A 15338-nucleotide genomic window follows, 5' to 3' on the forward strand; every position below is an offset into this window, starting at 1 on the left:
AACCCAACAACAGTAGTGTATTATAGGTCATCTTGTTAGAGTCCTCTTGTGAGATGTTGCAGACTCACAGTGACTGCAGTACTGCGTCTTAAGCAGGCTGACTCCAGCAGGGAGCAATAGGCAGACCATAGTCTTGGAATGTATAAGGCTATAGCCTGAGGTTTGGGGGGAGGGGTTGTCAGATGACTTCAGGAGATAGAGAAAAACATGCAGCCAGCTCCTGTTGAAGGAAGTGGAGATTAGTTTAGTGCTGCCTAAAACGAAACCCTCTGGCACGCTGTATTCTGGCCAAATATCTGGGAACAGCTTTCTGCCTCTTCAGTGTAGGGAATTTATCATATGTCAGAAAATCTCCTTTAAGAGGAAGGGGGTCAGGTAGTTCAATTCCTTCCCTGTACAGAAGAGGAAATAGACCTGGAGGCAACCCGGGGCATTTAACGGCAGAGGGACCACAACTCGCATCAGTGCAAAGGAGCCAAGTGTGGCATCATCCTATTGTGATCCAGCTCAGGTTAGGCCGGTTTTAGTTTTGGGACTGATGGAGGAGTGCTTCCCATTGCAGTGGAGCTTTGTTCATTCTATACAGCAGCCCCTTGACACTGCATCATGAAATCCCACTTTCAGTGGTGGAGAAGATGGGGCCAGGAGACCCATGCTGTTAAGGCTGTAGGTTGATGCTGGCAGCCCTGCTTCTGCTGCTGAGCCTCTGCCCTTATCTCAGCCTTCAGAAGAAAATCAGGAAAATGCTTTCAGCTCTTGTTCTCTACCATAAACCCTTTTCTCCCCAGGCCACTCCCCTTCCAACCTTCCCTCCCAGTATATCCACTTTATACTATTCATGGGTTCCTGCACTTTTCCTTTGTGCCTTTGCTCACACTATGCCTTCCTCTGGAGCATCCTTTTCATCATCTTCACCTGTTCATCCTTCAAGGTCCCAGCTCAAGTTCCACCTTCACCAAGGAGCTTCCCAGATTTCTCCAGTGAAAATGACTTAGTGCTTATGTGTTCCCAAGAGGAAAGGAAGGAAAAGATGATAAACAAGAGTTTACTAAGCATTTGATCAATCTCACATACTTTAGCACATGTTACTTAATTGAATTCTATGAGGCTGGTATTGCCCCCATTTTACTTGCTAAGATTCTGAGAGGTTAAAGCAGCCTGAGTAAGTTTACATGACTACTGAGTGGTGCTGCAGGGGTTTGAACCTAGACCGTCTGACTTCAGAATACAACTTTCCAATTTAGCACATTTGGTCTCCTTAGCACATTTATCTCCTAGTGTAAGTTCACTCCTCTGGTACGGTGTTTTGCATATAGAAACCTTTAGTTAAATGTTTGTGACATGACCTCTCTTGTTTCCTCACTGTGTTTTTCCAGTGTCTGTAAAAGGATTTCCCCTGCCTTAATCATACAGGAATGAAAATAAATTGGGGCTGGAGAGAGCCAGGTAAAGAGCCTGAAAGAGTCAGATGAAAAACAACAACACCACACACACAATAATGAAAAACAAACAAAAAAGATACGGCTGCCTCCTGAAGTGGGCTCCCTGAAAATGATTAACAGGGGCTGCCAGCCTGACAAATCTGCCAGAGATCTTCTAAATCTCCACTTTTCTAGAAAGGATGTTGCGCTAGGTTCACAAAATTATAGAACGATAGAGCTGAAACAGATTAGGAAATTACCTAATCTGTTGGTTTACAAACACCTAGTTGTGAACCCCTTTAACTGTGTTTTTTTTCTAGAGGTATACAGATATTTTTTAAAAGTTGAGGTAAAGAAGGCCCTGTGATACTCTACTCCCCAAACACCTAACCCCCTCCCCAAACTGAGGAGCCCAGTTCAAAAAACAGTCCAAATCCCTCATTTCACAGATGAGGAACCTAAATTCAAGTCTAGTGATGACCAAGGCTGCAAGCCCTCTAGTTTTGAAGCCAGTACCCAAACCTTCTGAGGTTCTCTAATCCCAGTGCTTTCCACGGAGAAGTCATCTTTGCGCAGCATTTCAAGAGGCCATTATAAACAAAACGCTGAACTAGCTGCTGTGAGGACGATATATTTGAACAAGACCCAGTTCCACCTATTCAGGAGCTCGCAATTGAGGCTAGTGAAGAACTTGGAGACATTTTTTAAAAGTTAACACACACGCACGCATTTAACTGTGGCTAATGCTTTCCAAACTACGATTCCTGAGCCCGGGAAGGAGGTCAGGACCTTGGCCAGTTCCGGGATGCGGGAACAGTGAGGGTCTGCCCAGGTTAAGAGGCCCCGGCCCCGGGGAGAGAAGGAGCAGAAGAGGCGGGGGTCGGACGCAGGTGGGAAGTATGGCAGGCGGGCCCCGCACCAAAACCCGGAGCAGACCGAGCCGCGCCGCTCACCGCGGGCTTAGTGGCTCAGTCCACTCCCATTCCGGCCGTGGCTGCCGAAGGAAGCCGAGCGGAAGGGGCGAGACTTGGGGCGGAAGTACCGCCTCCCGCTCAGGTCACGTGGCAGGGATTGCGCTCCCGCCCAGGTGAGTAGCTGGGGATCCACAGTCACAGTCTCAAAGCGCCGCGCGCCCGGAGTGCCCGCAGGGCGTGGGGCAGTTCCAAGCCCAGGGAGCCACCCTATTTCCGGTGTGGATTTGGGCTCTGGAAGGATGCGGGCCGGTTCCAACTAAGAGTCTGAATCTGGGGACCGAGCAGGCTGTGGGGAGAAAGCCAGAGCAGACCCGCCCTCTTGTGTGTCTCAGTCGGGACGAAGGCCCCCAGATAGCCCTGCTTCACGGCTGGGGGTAGGGTGGCGGGTGGCAGCCCCCGGGATTCCATAGCTGCCCACAGCCTTCCTCTCTTACCCGACCTCTAAGGCGACCCCTGTGACAGGAAGCTGTCCAGAAGCCGCTACCCCTGTAGAGGCGGGAGGGGGAGAGGGAGTGGGCAGAAGGTAAAGACAAGCGTCTTTTTAACTGTGGGAAGGGACAGTGGGAGTGACCTCCCCTCTCTTCTCGGCTTGACAGGAAGCATGGCACTTTGGCGGGCATACCAGAGGGCTCTGACTGCTCACCCATGGAAAGTACAGGTCTTGACTGCTGGTGAGTGTCCCCGTGGGACCTGGTGGTACCACAGCAAATGATTTGGGAGGCAGAAGTCCCTCCACCACAGCCCTCTTGAAGGATTGGCTCTCACCCCAGTCTATTTTAGAGGGGTGTCCCCAGGCTGTTCTTAAGGAAAGGGGTGTGCATAGGTAGCCTAGCTGTAAAGTAAGATCTGAAAGTTCTTAAAAACCTAAGGAGTCATCCCTTTAGGATAAAAGCATTGCCCAGGAAGCCTTAACTTAGAAATGAACAATAACAAAGACTCCTTTAACATTTTACAGTGTGCAAAAAGACTTTCAACACACATTATCTCAGAGGGTCCCACAAAGGTGTGTGGGCTAAGATAACTTGGGTCCGCATTCGATCACACACCTAATAAGTGCTGGAATCATACTCTTACACAGATTATTTTTCTTAGCATTGTTTTTATTGGGGAATATATCCTAACACACAAAAGAATGATTAGATATGTATGCACCACTTAAATAACATTACACTGAATACTCCTCTATCGAGACCCCTGGAGCGCCTGTCCCTAATTCATGCACCTCAAGAGAAAACCACTTTCTTGAGTTTCACTTACATCACTCTTTTGCTTTTCTTGTAGTTTTACTACCTATGGCCATGTCCCCAAACAATATACTAATCAAGGACTTATTTTTACTCTAAATCCAGTGATTGCGTGTCAACCTCACAAAGGTAACCCTTTGATTACCTGTATTTGTTATCATCTTCATTTTGCATATGCTAATAGGAGAGGGGAGGGCAAAGAGATAAGTTTTATGAGGGGAAAGGATGACTGTCGAGGCAGTGCAAGGGTGACCGGGTTCAGATGGGGTCTTGCCTGGGCTTCAAGGAAGGGAACGGGCTTCTGAGAGGAAGACTGTTAAAGGGGGAGGGGGCGCCTGCTGAAAGCCAGGCCGCTCAACCGCAGCCCTGTGAGCTGGAAGAGCCCCACAGCAGCACTAGAAACTTCCCTGAGTGACTGGCTCAATCAAGGGACGGACTCTTTCGCCCCTCCCTGGGCCCCCCTCCAGCCTCCTGTGCCCAGCTACCCCCATCCTGTCCTCAGAGTGTCCGTCAGCCTGCATGACTCACCTGGCTGCGTGTGTGGTGACTCACGCTGGACTGTGTGGCTGTGATGGGAACTGACACGCTGGGCCCTTTGCCCAGCCTCAGAGTCCCTCAGGGACCCTCACTGCCGGAAGAAAGGTTCCCCCTCGTGACCATCCAGAAAAGGGAGGGAAGGCTAGTCCTTGTGTTTCCCCACCGGAGGGATCTGCAGCTGCAGCTGGAGCTCCACGGGTCCAGGTGCCGACATGTGGCCGAACCGGGTGCTGGTCTGCCGGTGCTAGAGCCCTGTGGTGCCACACCCCCATTCTTCCTCCACATCTCAGCCCTGAAACAACCTCTTGGTAGCACTTTTCTCAGACTTTCGCAAAGCTTTCAGACTTTTCCTTCCCTGTCGCTCAGTGTATTTGAATCAAACTATAAATAAAGGAAGGGAATTTAGCTCACCGAGCTGTTTTTAGATCCCAGCACAGTAGTTCCTACGGTTCCAGCTCATCACACTGGTAAACAGAGATTTCAGACATGGAGTTAGCACACCAAGGTTTGAATCTCAGAGCCATAGCACTTAGTAGCTGTAAACCTCTTTGAGCCTCAGTTTCCTCATTTAGAACCTGAGTTCAGTTACATGACCTCACAGAGTTAGTATAAGGATTAGCTCTGTGAAAAGGTCTTCGAAATCAACAAATGCTCAAGAAACTTAAAGGCTCCAGGAGGTGACCCTTTCTAAGAGCACTGGCCATCCAAGCACAACAAGCTTTTCAGTTTTTTTTTTTTCTTTTATCCGTTTTTTTTTGTTTTGTTTTGTTTTGCTGTTTTAGGGCTGCACCCACGGTCTCTGACCTACACCACAGCTCACAGCAACACCGGATCCTTAACCCACTGAGCGAGGCCACGAGTTGAACCTGCATCCTTATGAAATACTAGTCAGGTTTTTCACCCACTGAGCTGCAGTGGAAATTCCCCAAGCTCTTCTTTTCATAGTGATATTTGGGTCGGGTTCGTTCCACTTGCCATAAATTTGGACATGGATAACCATCCAGCCTTGGTTCTCCAAGAGTTTGCAGCCTCTGTGCAGGTGTTTTGAAAGAGACTAGGAAATAATCCCCTGAGGTGGGGGGGAGGGGCAGCCAGTATAAGGCTGCCTCATCACATTGGACACGGCTTAGGGTGCATGGCTGCGCAACCCCTTAAAACGGACTGAGGAGCTCTTCGAAATGCCTCTTAGGACTCTATGGGTGAATGGTTTTTTCTGGAGAAAAGGAGAAGGCTTTACCCACTGGCTTCATCCCACGTTGGTCAGAGGTCTGCCACATGGAGTGTTAATGCCGGTGCTCTGTGCCCTCAGGTTGCACGTGCATAGTCCCCAGGTAAAGTGTCAACAGCTCAGCCCCAGGTAAGGCATCAGTCTGAACAAGGACCTATCAGGTGAACTGCGGTGGTGGCTGAGGTAAGAGAGAAGTGAATCAGAAAGACCTGAGATGGTTCAAAAGATGTGTCTGATGCACCCAGTCTTGGCCAAGCCAGAGGCCGGAAGAGGGCGGCTTGGGCAGAGTTCTGCTGTGTGTTCTGCAGAGTCTGAGTCAGCCTTCCCCCATCCTTTCCTGAGGGCCCTTCCGTCTCCAGTGGGCCCAGGGCCCAGCTTCATCCATCCTAGGCCACTCTGGTCCTGCTGTGGAAGCAGCTGAGCTTCTGCAGACACTGGAGTCTGAAATAAACCAGAATGTGAGAATGCAGCAGGCATGAGAGGCCATCCAGTCCAGCCCCTGGTACTACAGAGGGACACTGAGGCCTGACAGCGGAGTGACAAGTGTGAGGTCTTGTGGTCAGTGGTAGAGCTGCCATTAGAACCAGGGGCACTGGCCAGGGCACTGGCCTGCACTCGACACTCCTGGGGCCTCAGGATGCTGAGTGTCGCTCCAGCAGGTCTGGGCTTAGATGCTGGACCAGCTGCAGAACTCCTCATTCTGTCTCACTTTCTAGCAGTGGGAAGGGTTTGGGCCAGGAGTGGGGAGGGCACTCCGACCCTCTCACTGTTGGGCTTTGGCTCCTTCTGGACTCTGCCAGGCCAACCCCTACCCCAAGCAGTTGTTGACTTGTTGGAGACTTCTGGAGAGGAATGAGACAGCACCCTGGCCCCAGGCCAGCAGCTATACCTACCAACCCAGGCCTCCCATAGTCAAGGACGTACTTCCTGCTCCTCCATCCAACTTCCTGCCCCTCAGCCTTCTCCTCTTCCATTAACGCTTTAGCATCTAAGCCTCCATGCTTAAAAGCCAGGACAGGAGCAAAACAGGAGAATTAGAGAGCTTACCCCCACCTGTGCCTCGGAAGAGGGCATGGAAGTCTTGGCTTTTCCACTAGTGGGCAGGGGTGGTCCCAAACATATCTGTGCTCAGAGGCAAGCTCTCCCCCCACCCCCACTCTGCTGAATCCGGTGGCGAGTGATGGCATGAGAACTGGCACCAACCCAGGGGCATGATGTCACACCCGCGCCAGCGTCTGCCCGCTGGGCTCCGCGCCCAGCCTGGCTCTGGGGCCTCACTGCCCGGCAGCCCCTTGTTCTGCCCCATCGGGGCTCAGCATTCTGTCTGGGCAGCCCTCCAGCCCCAGCCCCCAGGAAACAAGTCCAGGGAGGGGGGACTCAGAGCACTGGTGGGTCCAGTCAACCATATATGACCAGGAGGACTCCCCCAGCCTTGGGGCGCTTTGGGTCTGATTGGGCTCTGGGTTGGGGAGGGTGGAGGAGGAATCTGAATGTCAGCCCTTCATGTTCAGTCCCTTGGACCAGAAATGCAGGCCTTGCTCTGTGCTTTGACCAGAGCCTCAGACCACCCTGGAGCTGCTGCAGGCCCAGGGGCCTGATGATCTGCGGGCAGAGCGCTGTGCTCTCTGAGACGGACTGAACTGGCAGGGCCACAGGCTACACGCCACCTGCTCACTCCTGCTATGGCCCGTCCACTCCGTAGTCGCTCAGGCCCGATGGCCCTTGGCTGGGGGCCTGGAATCCATCTTTCTCAAAGGCCGCATCCTCCAGGACCACGGGACTAGAAGTCAGGGACTCTGGCTTTCATTCCTGGTCTGCTTTTAGCTTGTGTGCCTGTTGCTAAGCCATGAAGAGTGAGAACACACCTCTCTTTGTCATTGTTTCCGTCCCAGGAATATTGCTGCTTGGCTGCCCCTTCCCCCCACCACAAGGCGACAAGGAACAGAATGGGTTCCTTTCTGGGGAGTAAAAGAGAGGGCGTGCGCTAGTCCAGAAAGTTTCTCTCACCTGTGGGCTCTGTTTGTTTGGGCAAGAATCCCCTGTGAGTAGCAGCACAGAGGCCTCTTGGTGTCCGCTGGCCCCTGAGTCCAAGTCTCAGCCCCTGCTGGGAATTCCCTGGCCTCCGGTTCCGCCTTGAGAGAAGGCCTGGGTTCAGGCCCCAAGTCCACTCCTTACCAGGTCGCCTCATCTCTCAGAGACATTAAATGAAGGTGTGACCTCTACCTTTCACTCCTCTTGTGAAGATTAAATGTGTGAGAGCCTCTTACATACTGTAAACCTCTTGCCAAAGTAGAAGCTCAGGAGTTTCCATTGTGGCTCAGGGGTAACAAACCCAACTAGTAACAATGAGAATGCAGGTTTGATCCCTGGCCTCGCTCAGTGGGTTAAGTATCTGGCGTTGCCATGATCTGTGGTGTAGATTGTAGACTTGGCTTGGATCCTGTGTGGCTGTGGTGTAGGCCGGCAGCTGCAGCCCTGATTTGAACTTCCATATGCCACACATGTGGCCCTAAAAAGCAAAAAAACAAAAAACAAAAAAAAAAAGAAACCTCAAACTGTTCATCTCTTCATTTAAGCAGTGACTGTCTTTCTGTTTTCCCTTTATGTGTCGCCTTAGCAGCTCCCTCCCCAACCTGGGCACGCAGCTGGTGACCCCAAGTGGTTGGGGTGGGCATAGGGAGTTAAGTGCTGACTGCGTGGAGGAGGAGCAAGCCTTCAGCCCCGCTGCTCCTCACACCTCGACCCTGGGTGCCGTCCTTCCATCCCCTGTGCCCTTCCTGGGACGGTCCCATTGTCGGGGGCAGTGCATTTGACATTTTTCTTCAGTTCACTTCCTGAGCACCTGCCAGGTGCTTGGCTAGGTATGGGGGTAAGATGATGAAGATGTCTAGGGGTCTGTCTTTGCCCTCTGGGAGGCCGTGTCTAGCCGTGTTCTGGGCAGAGCCTCCACCACTTTGGGAGTTTCAGGGAGGGGAGAGGCGGGCTCCCTTGATGGGTGTGCTGGGGTCCCAGCAGCTGAGGCCACTAGCCTCGGTCACCTGTGGGTGCCCTGCTCCAGCCCCGGCCCCAGCTCTCAGCTGTACTCAGCTCCCTCTGACGAGGCTGCACGGGGGTGGGAGAGCAGAGCTGTGCAGAGGGGGCGGGAGGGTGCAGGGCAGGGGGTGGGGAGAGCCAGCATGGACGTCAGAGCCAGCTCTGGGCCACGAAGTAGGGTTGAAGGGTGAGGATGTGTTTGCCCAGAGCTAATTGAGGGCACAGGGACAGTGGTGGCTACGAGGCTGGAGGGGGCTCTCATTACTCAGTGAGATGGATCGGCGGGCTGGAGGTCAGAGGGTCACTCCCAAGCGGCCCTAGAAGTGTGTGTTTGCTAGAAACCATCACCCCACCGTAACTGACAGGGGCTCCGTAAATAGCTATGGCTTCTGGAAGTGGGTGTCCAGCTAGTGCGGGGAGGGGAAGTGGGTGCGAAGACCTGGGCAGAAACGGCCTCAATACCTATTGGCAGCTCAGTCTGAGGCTGTGCCTGGGACGTCTGGGTGACCCGACTGTGCTGGAGGTGGCAGGGACCCTTACCACCTCAGCCAGTCATCCTCCTGCCCCATGAGGGACCATTTGGGCCCTCATATTTTAGAGAGGGGGTTATGCTTGCTGTTCTCTAGAGACCCCAAAACAAAGGTGAAGGACTCTGGCCAGGGGCTTGCCTTGGGCTGAGGGGGAAGCCGCAGGGTTCCTCGCCCTCCTGCACCTGATCTATGGATAGTACCGAGTCTGGAAAGAATGCTGGCCAGGAAATCAGGCCACCTGGTGGTTGCCTTGGCTCTGCCACACACTGGTCTTTTGAGGTCCTGGACCTTCATTTCTATGCGCCCAAGAGAAGGGGTTTGCACGGAATTGTCTGGAAAGCCTTTCAGTTCCCACGATGCTTCTCCTTCCTCTGCCTGCAGTTTTTGACTCTGACTTCTCCTCACTGCTCAAGGCAGAGTTCTTGGGCCCTGGCTGTCTCAAGGCTGCTCATCGCAGTTTCTAACAGAACACATATATGAAGTGTCACCATCCTTGGGGAGGTGTCACCATCCTTGAAGCAGCAGGAGCGGACTGGCCATTGGCCTCAGATTGCCGGAGCCTCATTCAGTCAGCAGACTTACCTGCCTCTTTGATTTGGCAGCCTGTCCCTGGGGGGTGTCCTGACCACAGCTGTGTGCCCTGCACAGGGTCCCTGATGGGCCTGGGTGACGTTATCTCACAGCAGCTGGTGGAGCGGCGAGGTCTGCAGGAGCACCAGACCGGCCGGACCCTGACCATGGTCTCTCTGGGCTGTGGCTTTGTGGTGAGTTCACACAGCAGGGCTGCCTGTGGAGTGGACAGTGGTCTCAGTTCCCTGTCATCTTCTAGTTTCCCTTGGCCCTTCTCACATATAAGCCAACCTTGAGTGTCTGCTTCCCCGGGGTTCGGTTTCTCAGACTCGGGGGAGAAGCATAGTGATGGAAAAGCCTAGTGCTCCCCTCTGCATCCCTGCTCCCGTCTCTGGGGTTTGCTTTCAGGGCCCTGTAGTTGGAGGCTGGTACAAGGTTTTGGACCGGCTCATCCCCGGCACCACCAAGGTGGATGCGCTAAAGAAGATGCTGCTGGACCAGGTGAGCAGAAGGGAGAGGGAGTTGGCAAGGGCAAGCTGCACTGGGGGAGGCAAGGCTTTGCCTATTCACAGCGCCTTAATTCCTCTTCCCTAGGGGGGCTTTGCCCCATGTTTTCTAGGCTGTTTCCTCCCACTGGTAGGGACACTGAATGGACTGTCAGCCCAGGACAATTGGGCCAAACTCCGGCGGGTGAGCTGGGCAGATGTGGCCACGATCTCTGGCTGGCAGACTGGCAGGTGGCGGGGGATGAGACAGGCTCGTGGGGATGGAAGGGTGGGGGCGCAGGTGGAGCCCCAGCTCTGGAGGAGAGGAGCCGAGGGGGTGTGGTGCAGGGGTGTCTTCTCTGAACTGAAGTCTGTGCGTGATACTCAGATTGGGAGGCGCGAACTGCCTGGACGAGCAGCCGTTCACGCGTTCCCTCTCTCGTCTCCCCAGGATTATCCTGATGCCCTCATCACCAACTACTACGTAAGAGCGTGACGCCGCAGCTGCCTGGTCTCCTGCTTTCTTGAGTCCAGAAGTGCCCAGGGATTGGGGGTCCCCCTGTCACAGAAAGCCCTCCGTTGGGGTTCCTCTTGCATTCCCACGGAGCACCTTACTCAGGGAGGCGCTCAGCTGGTTATGCAGTGTGTTCTTGTCTGAGGGAGTTGAGTCAGACCAGGCAAGGCAGTGGGTGTGGGCTCAGGTGATGGAGGCAGCCCCCCAACCTTGACCTCCGCTCTCTCGTAGCTCTGGCCTGCTGTGCAGTTAGCCAACTTCTACCTGGTCCCTCTTCATTACAGGTATGACTCAGCCCTGCCCCGCCCTTCAGGGAAGGTGCACGTTATGAACAGTTGGGGACAAAGTGATTCTCACTTTAACCTTGAACTACTTGAGATCCCCCAGACCACTCTGCCCTGGTCAGAGCTCCTCAGACTCCCGAGCATGTTATTCAAGACCTCGTGTGTTACAGAACTGCCCCAGGGCGCCTGCCCACTCACCTTTCATCTTCCTAGAGAGGCTCTTGCTCCACAGCCCTTGTCTCCATCCCACCCGAGCTCACTATATATATAATACAGAAAATACATACATACATATATATATATGTATGTATGTATTTATTTCTTTCTTTATTTCTCTATATATATGTATGTGTGTATTTTTGTCTTTTTAGGGTCACACTTGTGGCATATGGAAGTTCCCAGGCTAGGGGTCAAATCGGAGCTGCAGCTGCCGGCCTACACCACAGCTCACGGCAACGCCGGATCCTCAGCCCACTGCTGAGCCCTCTACATTTGATGGCATATCTTCAGGGACGGTGCCGGGGTGCTACAGCCTAGGTTAGGCAGAGAGGTAGACCAAAGAGACAAGTAGGAATGTGGTCAGGTTAGTCCACTGCAAAATACTATTTTACCCTAAATAATAAAGGTGTTTGCTGAAACCACAATTAAAAAAATATATATATATATATACACACACATATATATATATGTATACAAACAGTGGAACTCAAGATGAGTGGTTAAAATTATTGGAGGTGAGGGGGTTTGGGAACAGGGAAACTCTGTCCCCCTTCAGAGGGGACAGAGTCGATGAATAACGTGATAGCATAGCTAGAAGGAATCCAGACCCATGAACCAAACCAAACTTGAGGGTCTTTGCAATGCTTTTTGAAACTAGAGTGAGGTAAATTTATTTATTTATTTATTTGGTCTTTTTGTCTTTTAGGGCTTCACCCACGACATATGGAGGTTCCCAGGCTAGGGGTCCAATCGGAGCTGTTGCTGGTGGCCTACACCACAGCCACAGCAATGAAGGATCCAAGCCACGGAGACCTACACCACGGCTCGTAGCAACCCCGGATCCCCCAGGGATCGAACCCGCATCCTCATGGAGCTAGTCAGGTTTACTAACCTCTGAGTCATGATGGGAACTCCAGTAAATTTAAAATAAAGAGAAGGAAGTGCTCCTTTACACGGCCAGCAGCACATTATTGAAAGATGAGCTCTCGGCTGTGCAAGGCAGACAGACGTGTATTTAGAAGGAGCCTGGATGGGACTGAATAACGGAGCCGTGCGTGGCGAGAGGGCTGCCGAGGGGAGTTAACTCTGAGGCTCTTGTCCAGGAGCCAGAGCTCTGGGCCAGCACCAGAACCTGGGCTGTTGTCCTCCAGTCCAAGCCGCCTGTCCCTCCACGGGGGCTGCAGGAAGGAGGTCTGGATCTGGACGTCCTTGGAGATAATCCCTGTCTTCCCGCTGCCCTTTCCCATCTCACCCCCCTTGCCTGCCCCTTCTTTTTCCTCTTCTTCATGATGCCATCCCTGTTCTGTAGGTTGGCCGTCGTCCAGTGTGTTGCTGTTATCTGGAACTCCTACCTGTCCTGGAAGGCACATCGGCTCTAAGCCTGCCTCCCTCCCTCGCTTGCCTTGCAGTCATTCAGCTTGACCCTGGGAGGTCCGACCACCTCTTAAAGTGGGCACATCGGTTTTCACAGGGTTTGGTGGCTGGTCAGAACTTGATGGAGTTAGCCCTCTGAAATGCCCATTTCACTCTAAAACGTAACCTGACTCCTGTGAAATCACTAAAACCTTTATAATGGCTTTATACCCACCGCATAGTAGGCATCCCATAAATATTTATTGAACCATATGGTTTTGTCAACTTTAGCTTATACCCACATCCCAGTAAATGTCACTCATTCCTCCTTTTCATAGACACATCTGTTTTCCAAACCCTTCCCAGCCTTAGTGTAGCTCTAGTTTTGGAGGGACCACCCCCTTGAACCCTTTATATGGTGCCTCTGTAAATGTTACTAAGTAGATAACCTGGAACCTGCAGAAGCAATAAGACCCAGCAAAAAACTGCTGAGGGGGGGCTACATTTTCTAGAGCTTGGAAAGAAGCCTGGAGACCACCAAGCCCAATCTTCTTTTACAGATGAGGACACTGAGGCCCGTAGAAGTGAGGTGACCTGTCCATGCTGAGTTAGTGGCAGAGTAGAAACTTGAACCCACAAGGTATAGTCCGAATGTCTGTGTACTCCCCAAGTTCATATGGTGAAAACCTAATGCCCAAGGTTGTGGTATTAGGAGGTGGGGCTTTGGGGAAGTGGTTCTGTCAGGAGGGCTGAGCCCTCATGGGATCAGGATGCTTACAAAAGAGGCTATGCGAGCACATGGCAAGAAGGTGCTATCTCTGAGCCAGAAAGCATGTCCTCACCAGACACCAAACCCAGTGGCACCATGATCTTGGACTTCCCAGCCCGCCAGAACTGTAAGAAATAAATATTTGTTGCTTATAAGCCACCCAGTTTATGGTAACTTTTGTTAAAGCAGCTCAGACTAAGATGCCAAGTTTTCTTCCTACCCAGCGATCTTAACTGGGAGGTCAAAGATAAAGTAATAACTACTGCTGCTGTGATTCCCAGGAGGAAAATTAACTTGGCTAAACTCCCACTTTGGAGCTAACCCAGAAGCAGATGGACCAGCCTTTTGTTGCCCGGAAGCACCCTGAGTCCAGAGGCCCTTTTTTTTTTTTTTTTTTTTTTTTTTTTAATGGTGCCTCAGTCAGACAGCCCTAGAATTTAGATCCTGGGGCCAGAATAAGATCAAGAATCCTGGCAGCTCAAGCTGCCTCAGCTGCCCCTTGGGTGGGTACCATGGCCATAGCTGAGTGCCAGTGGTGCTGTCCCAACTGGCTCTGTTTACAGAACTGATAGCTGGAGCCAGGGACTGGGTCTGAGCAGCGTTTTCCCTACCCCTCTGGCCCCTTCTAGAGGCTGAGGACAAGGTCAGCACCACGGACAGCCCCAAGGTCCAGCCTGCCTTTCAAGTGCCTGAGAAGAGATCTGGACTAGTCTGGTCTGGGGACCCGCCTCTCGTCCCTGCTGGCTATCCTAAGTGGTTGAAGGGCTTCTGTGTCTCCCAGAGCAATCTTTATGCCCCAACCCGGCTTCTCACTTTCTTGAGTCGGGTGTCACTTCCAGCCATGCCAAGTCCAGTGCCCTGAGGTGCGCCTGCTCGGGGTCTCGCAGCCGCTATAGGTCGGACTTGAAGCCGCGGCCGTCATTGCTCTACAATCAGTGCATGTTCCTTGCTGACGTCATTCGGTGCTGTCCTGGCGCTATATAAGGCTGGCGGCGGTCCCGGGACAGACCCCGTGTTCCCCAAGGCGCCCTCAGCCCGCCCCGAGGGACAGAGACTGGAGCTTGGTCCTGCACGGAGCAGACGCTCTCCCGCAAACTGTGAGTGGCTCTGAGCATCCGCCCAGCTTCCCTCAGCACCGGGACAGCGCTCAAATCACCCACCACCAAGAGGGAGGGAGGAAAGGGTGGCAGCGGCTGGGGCTGGAGGGAAGGCTGCGGGCTCCGGGCAGCAGTCGCAGGGGCTCGCTAGGGAAGGGACGCTGGACGTGCGCGGGAAGGGGAGTGGTGCCACCTGCGACTGTCCCAGACGCACCTCACCCCCGCGCTGCCTCTGTGTGTCCAGGGCCGGTGGCACCATGAGGCCGGCGGGACTTGCTGCGCTGCTGGCGGCCCTTCTGCTTCTGGCACAGCTGCGTCCGGGGAGCAGCCAGTGGAGCCCAGAGGCGGCCGTGGCCGGGGTCCAGGACCCGAGTCTGCGCTGGAGTCCCAGGACGCAGAAGCACGGCGGCAGCGGGGCCCGCGCCCTCCTCTTGTTGCTGGCCGAGCGCTTCCCACGCCGCGCAGGGCAGGGCCGGTGGGGATCCGGGGCCGCAAGTGAGCGGCCGCGACGGGACGACCCTCCGCTGTCCATTGACCTCACCTTCCACCTGCTGCGGACCCTGCTGGAGCTGGCGCGGACGCAGAGCCAGCGGGAGCGCGCCGAGCAGAACCGCATCATATTCGACTCGGTGGGCAAGTGATCATCTGGGTCTGGGGCCTGAAACCCTCGACCTGCATCCCCACCCCCAGGCTGGGCGTGAGGGACTGGAACTGACCTAGTCCCGCGCGGCTAGAGCGGCCTAGAGATGCCCTGAGCACTCCCCACGATACTAGTTTTTAATAAAAGTGCTGAAGAGCCGTTGGCCTCTGTTTGGGGGCTCAGGGAACCACAGCAGGGTGGGAACCTGTGGGAAAGTGGGGCCGCCCAGACCGGAGAGAGGGAACCGGGTACTGCTGGAGGGCTCCGGGAGGACGGCTTTCAGCCAGGTTCCTGTGGTCCCCATGTCCCCAAGTCTCCTAGGAACTCAAGCCCCAGTACCGCCGCATCCCCACCCCACCCTCTTCCGTTGGCACTGGGCTCGCGAATCTGTGCCTGATATCAAGGAGATGCCCAATAGGGGTTCATTCCACTTCTGCTCC

The 15338-nt window shown here is 53.7% G+C and overlaps 2 protein-coding genes across 3 annotated transcripts; both read left to right on the forward strand.

Annotated features, from left to right (window-relative positions):
* MPV17 (MPV17, mitochondrial inner membrane protein) lies at positions 2466 to 13320 on the forward strand. Of its 2 annotated transcripts, none has more exons than XM_021087692.1 (8): positions 2466 to 2508; positions 2992 to 3066; positions 9616 to 9731; positions 9946 to 10038; positions 10132 to 10227; positions 10474 to 10506; positions 10768 to 10820; positions 12349 to 13320. In XM_021087692.1, exons 2-8 carry the CDS (start codon positions 2997 to 2999, stop codon positions 12416 to 12418), a joined length of 531 nt encoding a protein of 176 aa, XP_020943351.1. In that variant the 5' UTR covers positions 2466 to 2508; positions 2992 to 2996; the 3' UTR covers positions 12419 to 13320. The 2 variants fall into 2 exon arrangements, with proteins under 2 accessions (XP_020943351.1, XP_020943350.1); XM_021087691.1 differs by lacking the exon at positions 2466 to 2508 and adding an exon at positions 2513 to 2611.
* On the forward strand, positions 13473 to 15323 carry UCN (urocortin). The gene is made up of 2 exons (XM_021087693.1): positions 13473 to 14258; positions 14503 to 15323. The coding sequence occupies exon 2, from the start codon at positions 14516 to 14518 to the stop codon at positions 14897 to 14899; it is 384 nt and encodes a 127-aa protein (XP_020943352.1). The 5' UTR covers positions 13473 to 14258; positions 14503 to 14515; the 3' UTR covers positions 14900 to 15323.

The sequence above is a fragment of the Sus scrofa genome, chromosome 3, assembly GCF_000003025.6.
Source record: "Sus scrofa isolate TJ Tabasco breed Duroc chromosome 3, Sscrofa11.1, whole genome shotgun sequence".
NCBI classification, from domain to species: Eukaryota; Metazoa; Chordata; class Mammalia; order Artiodactyla; family Suidae; genus Sus; species Sus scrofa.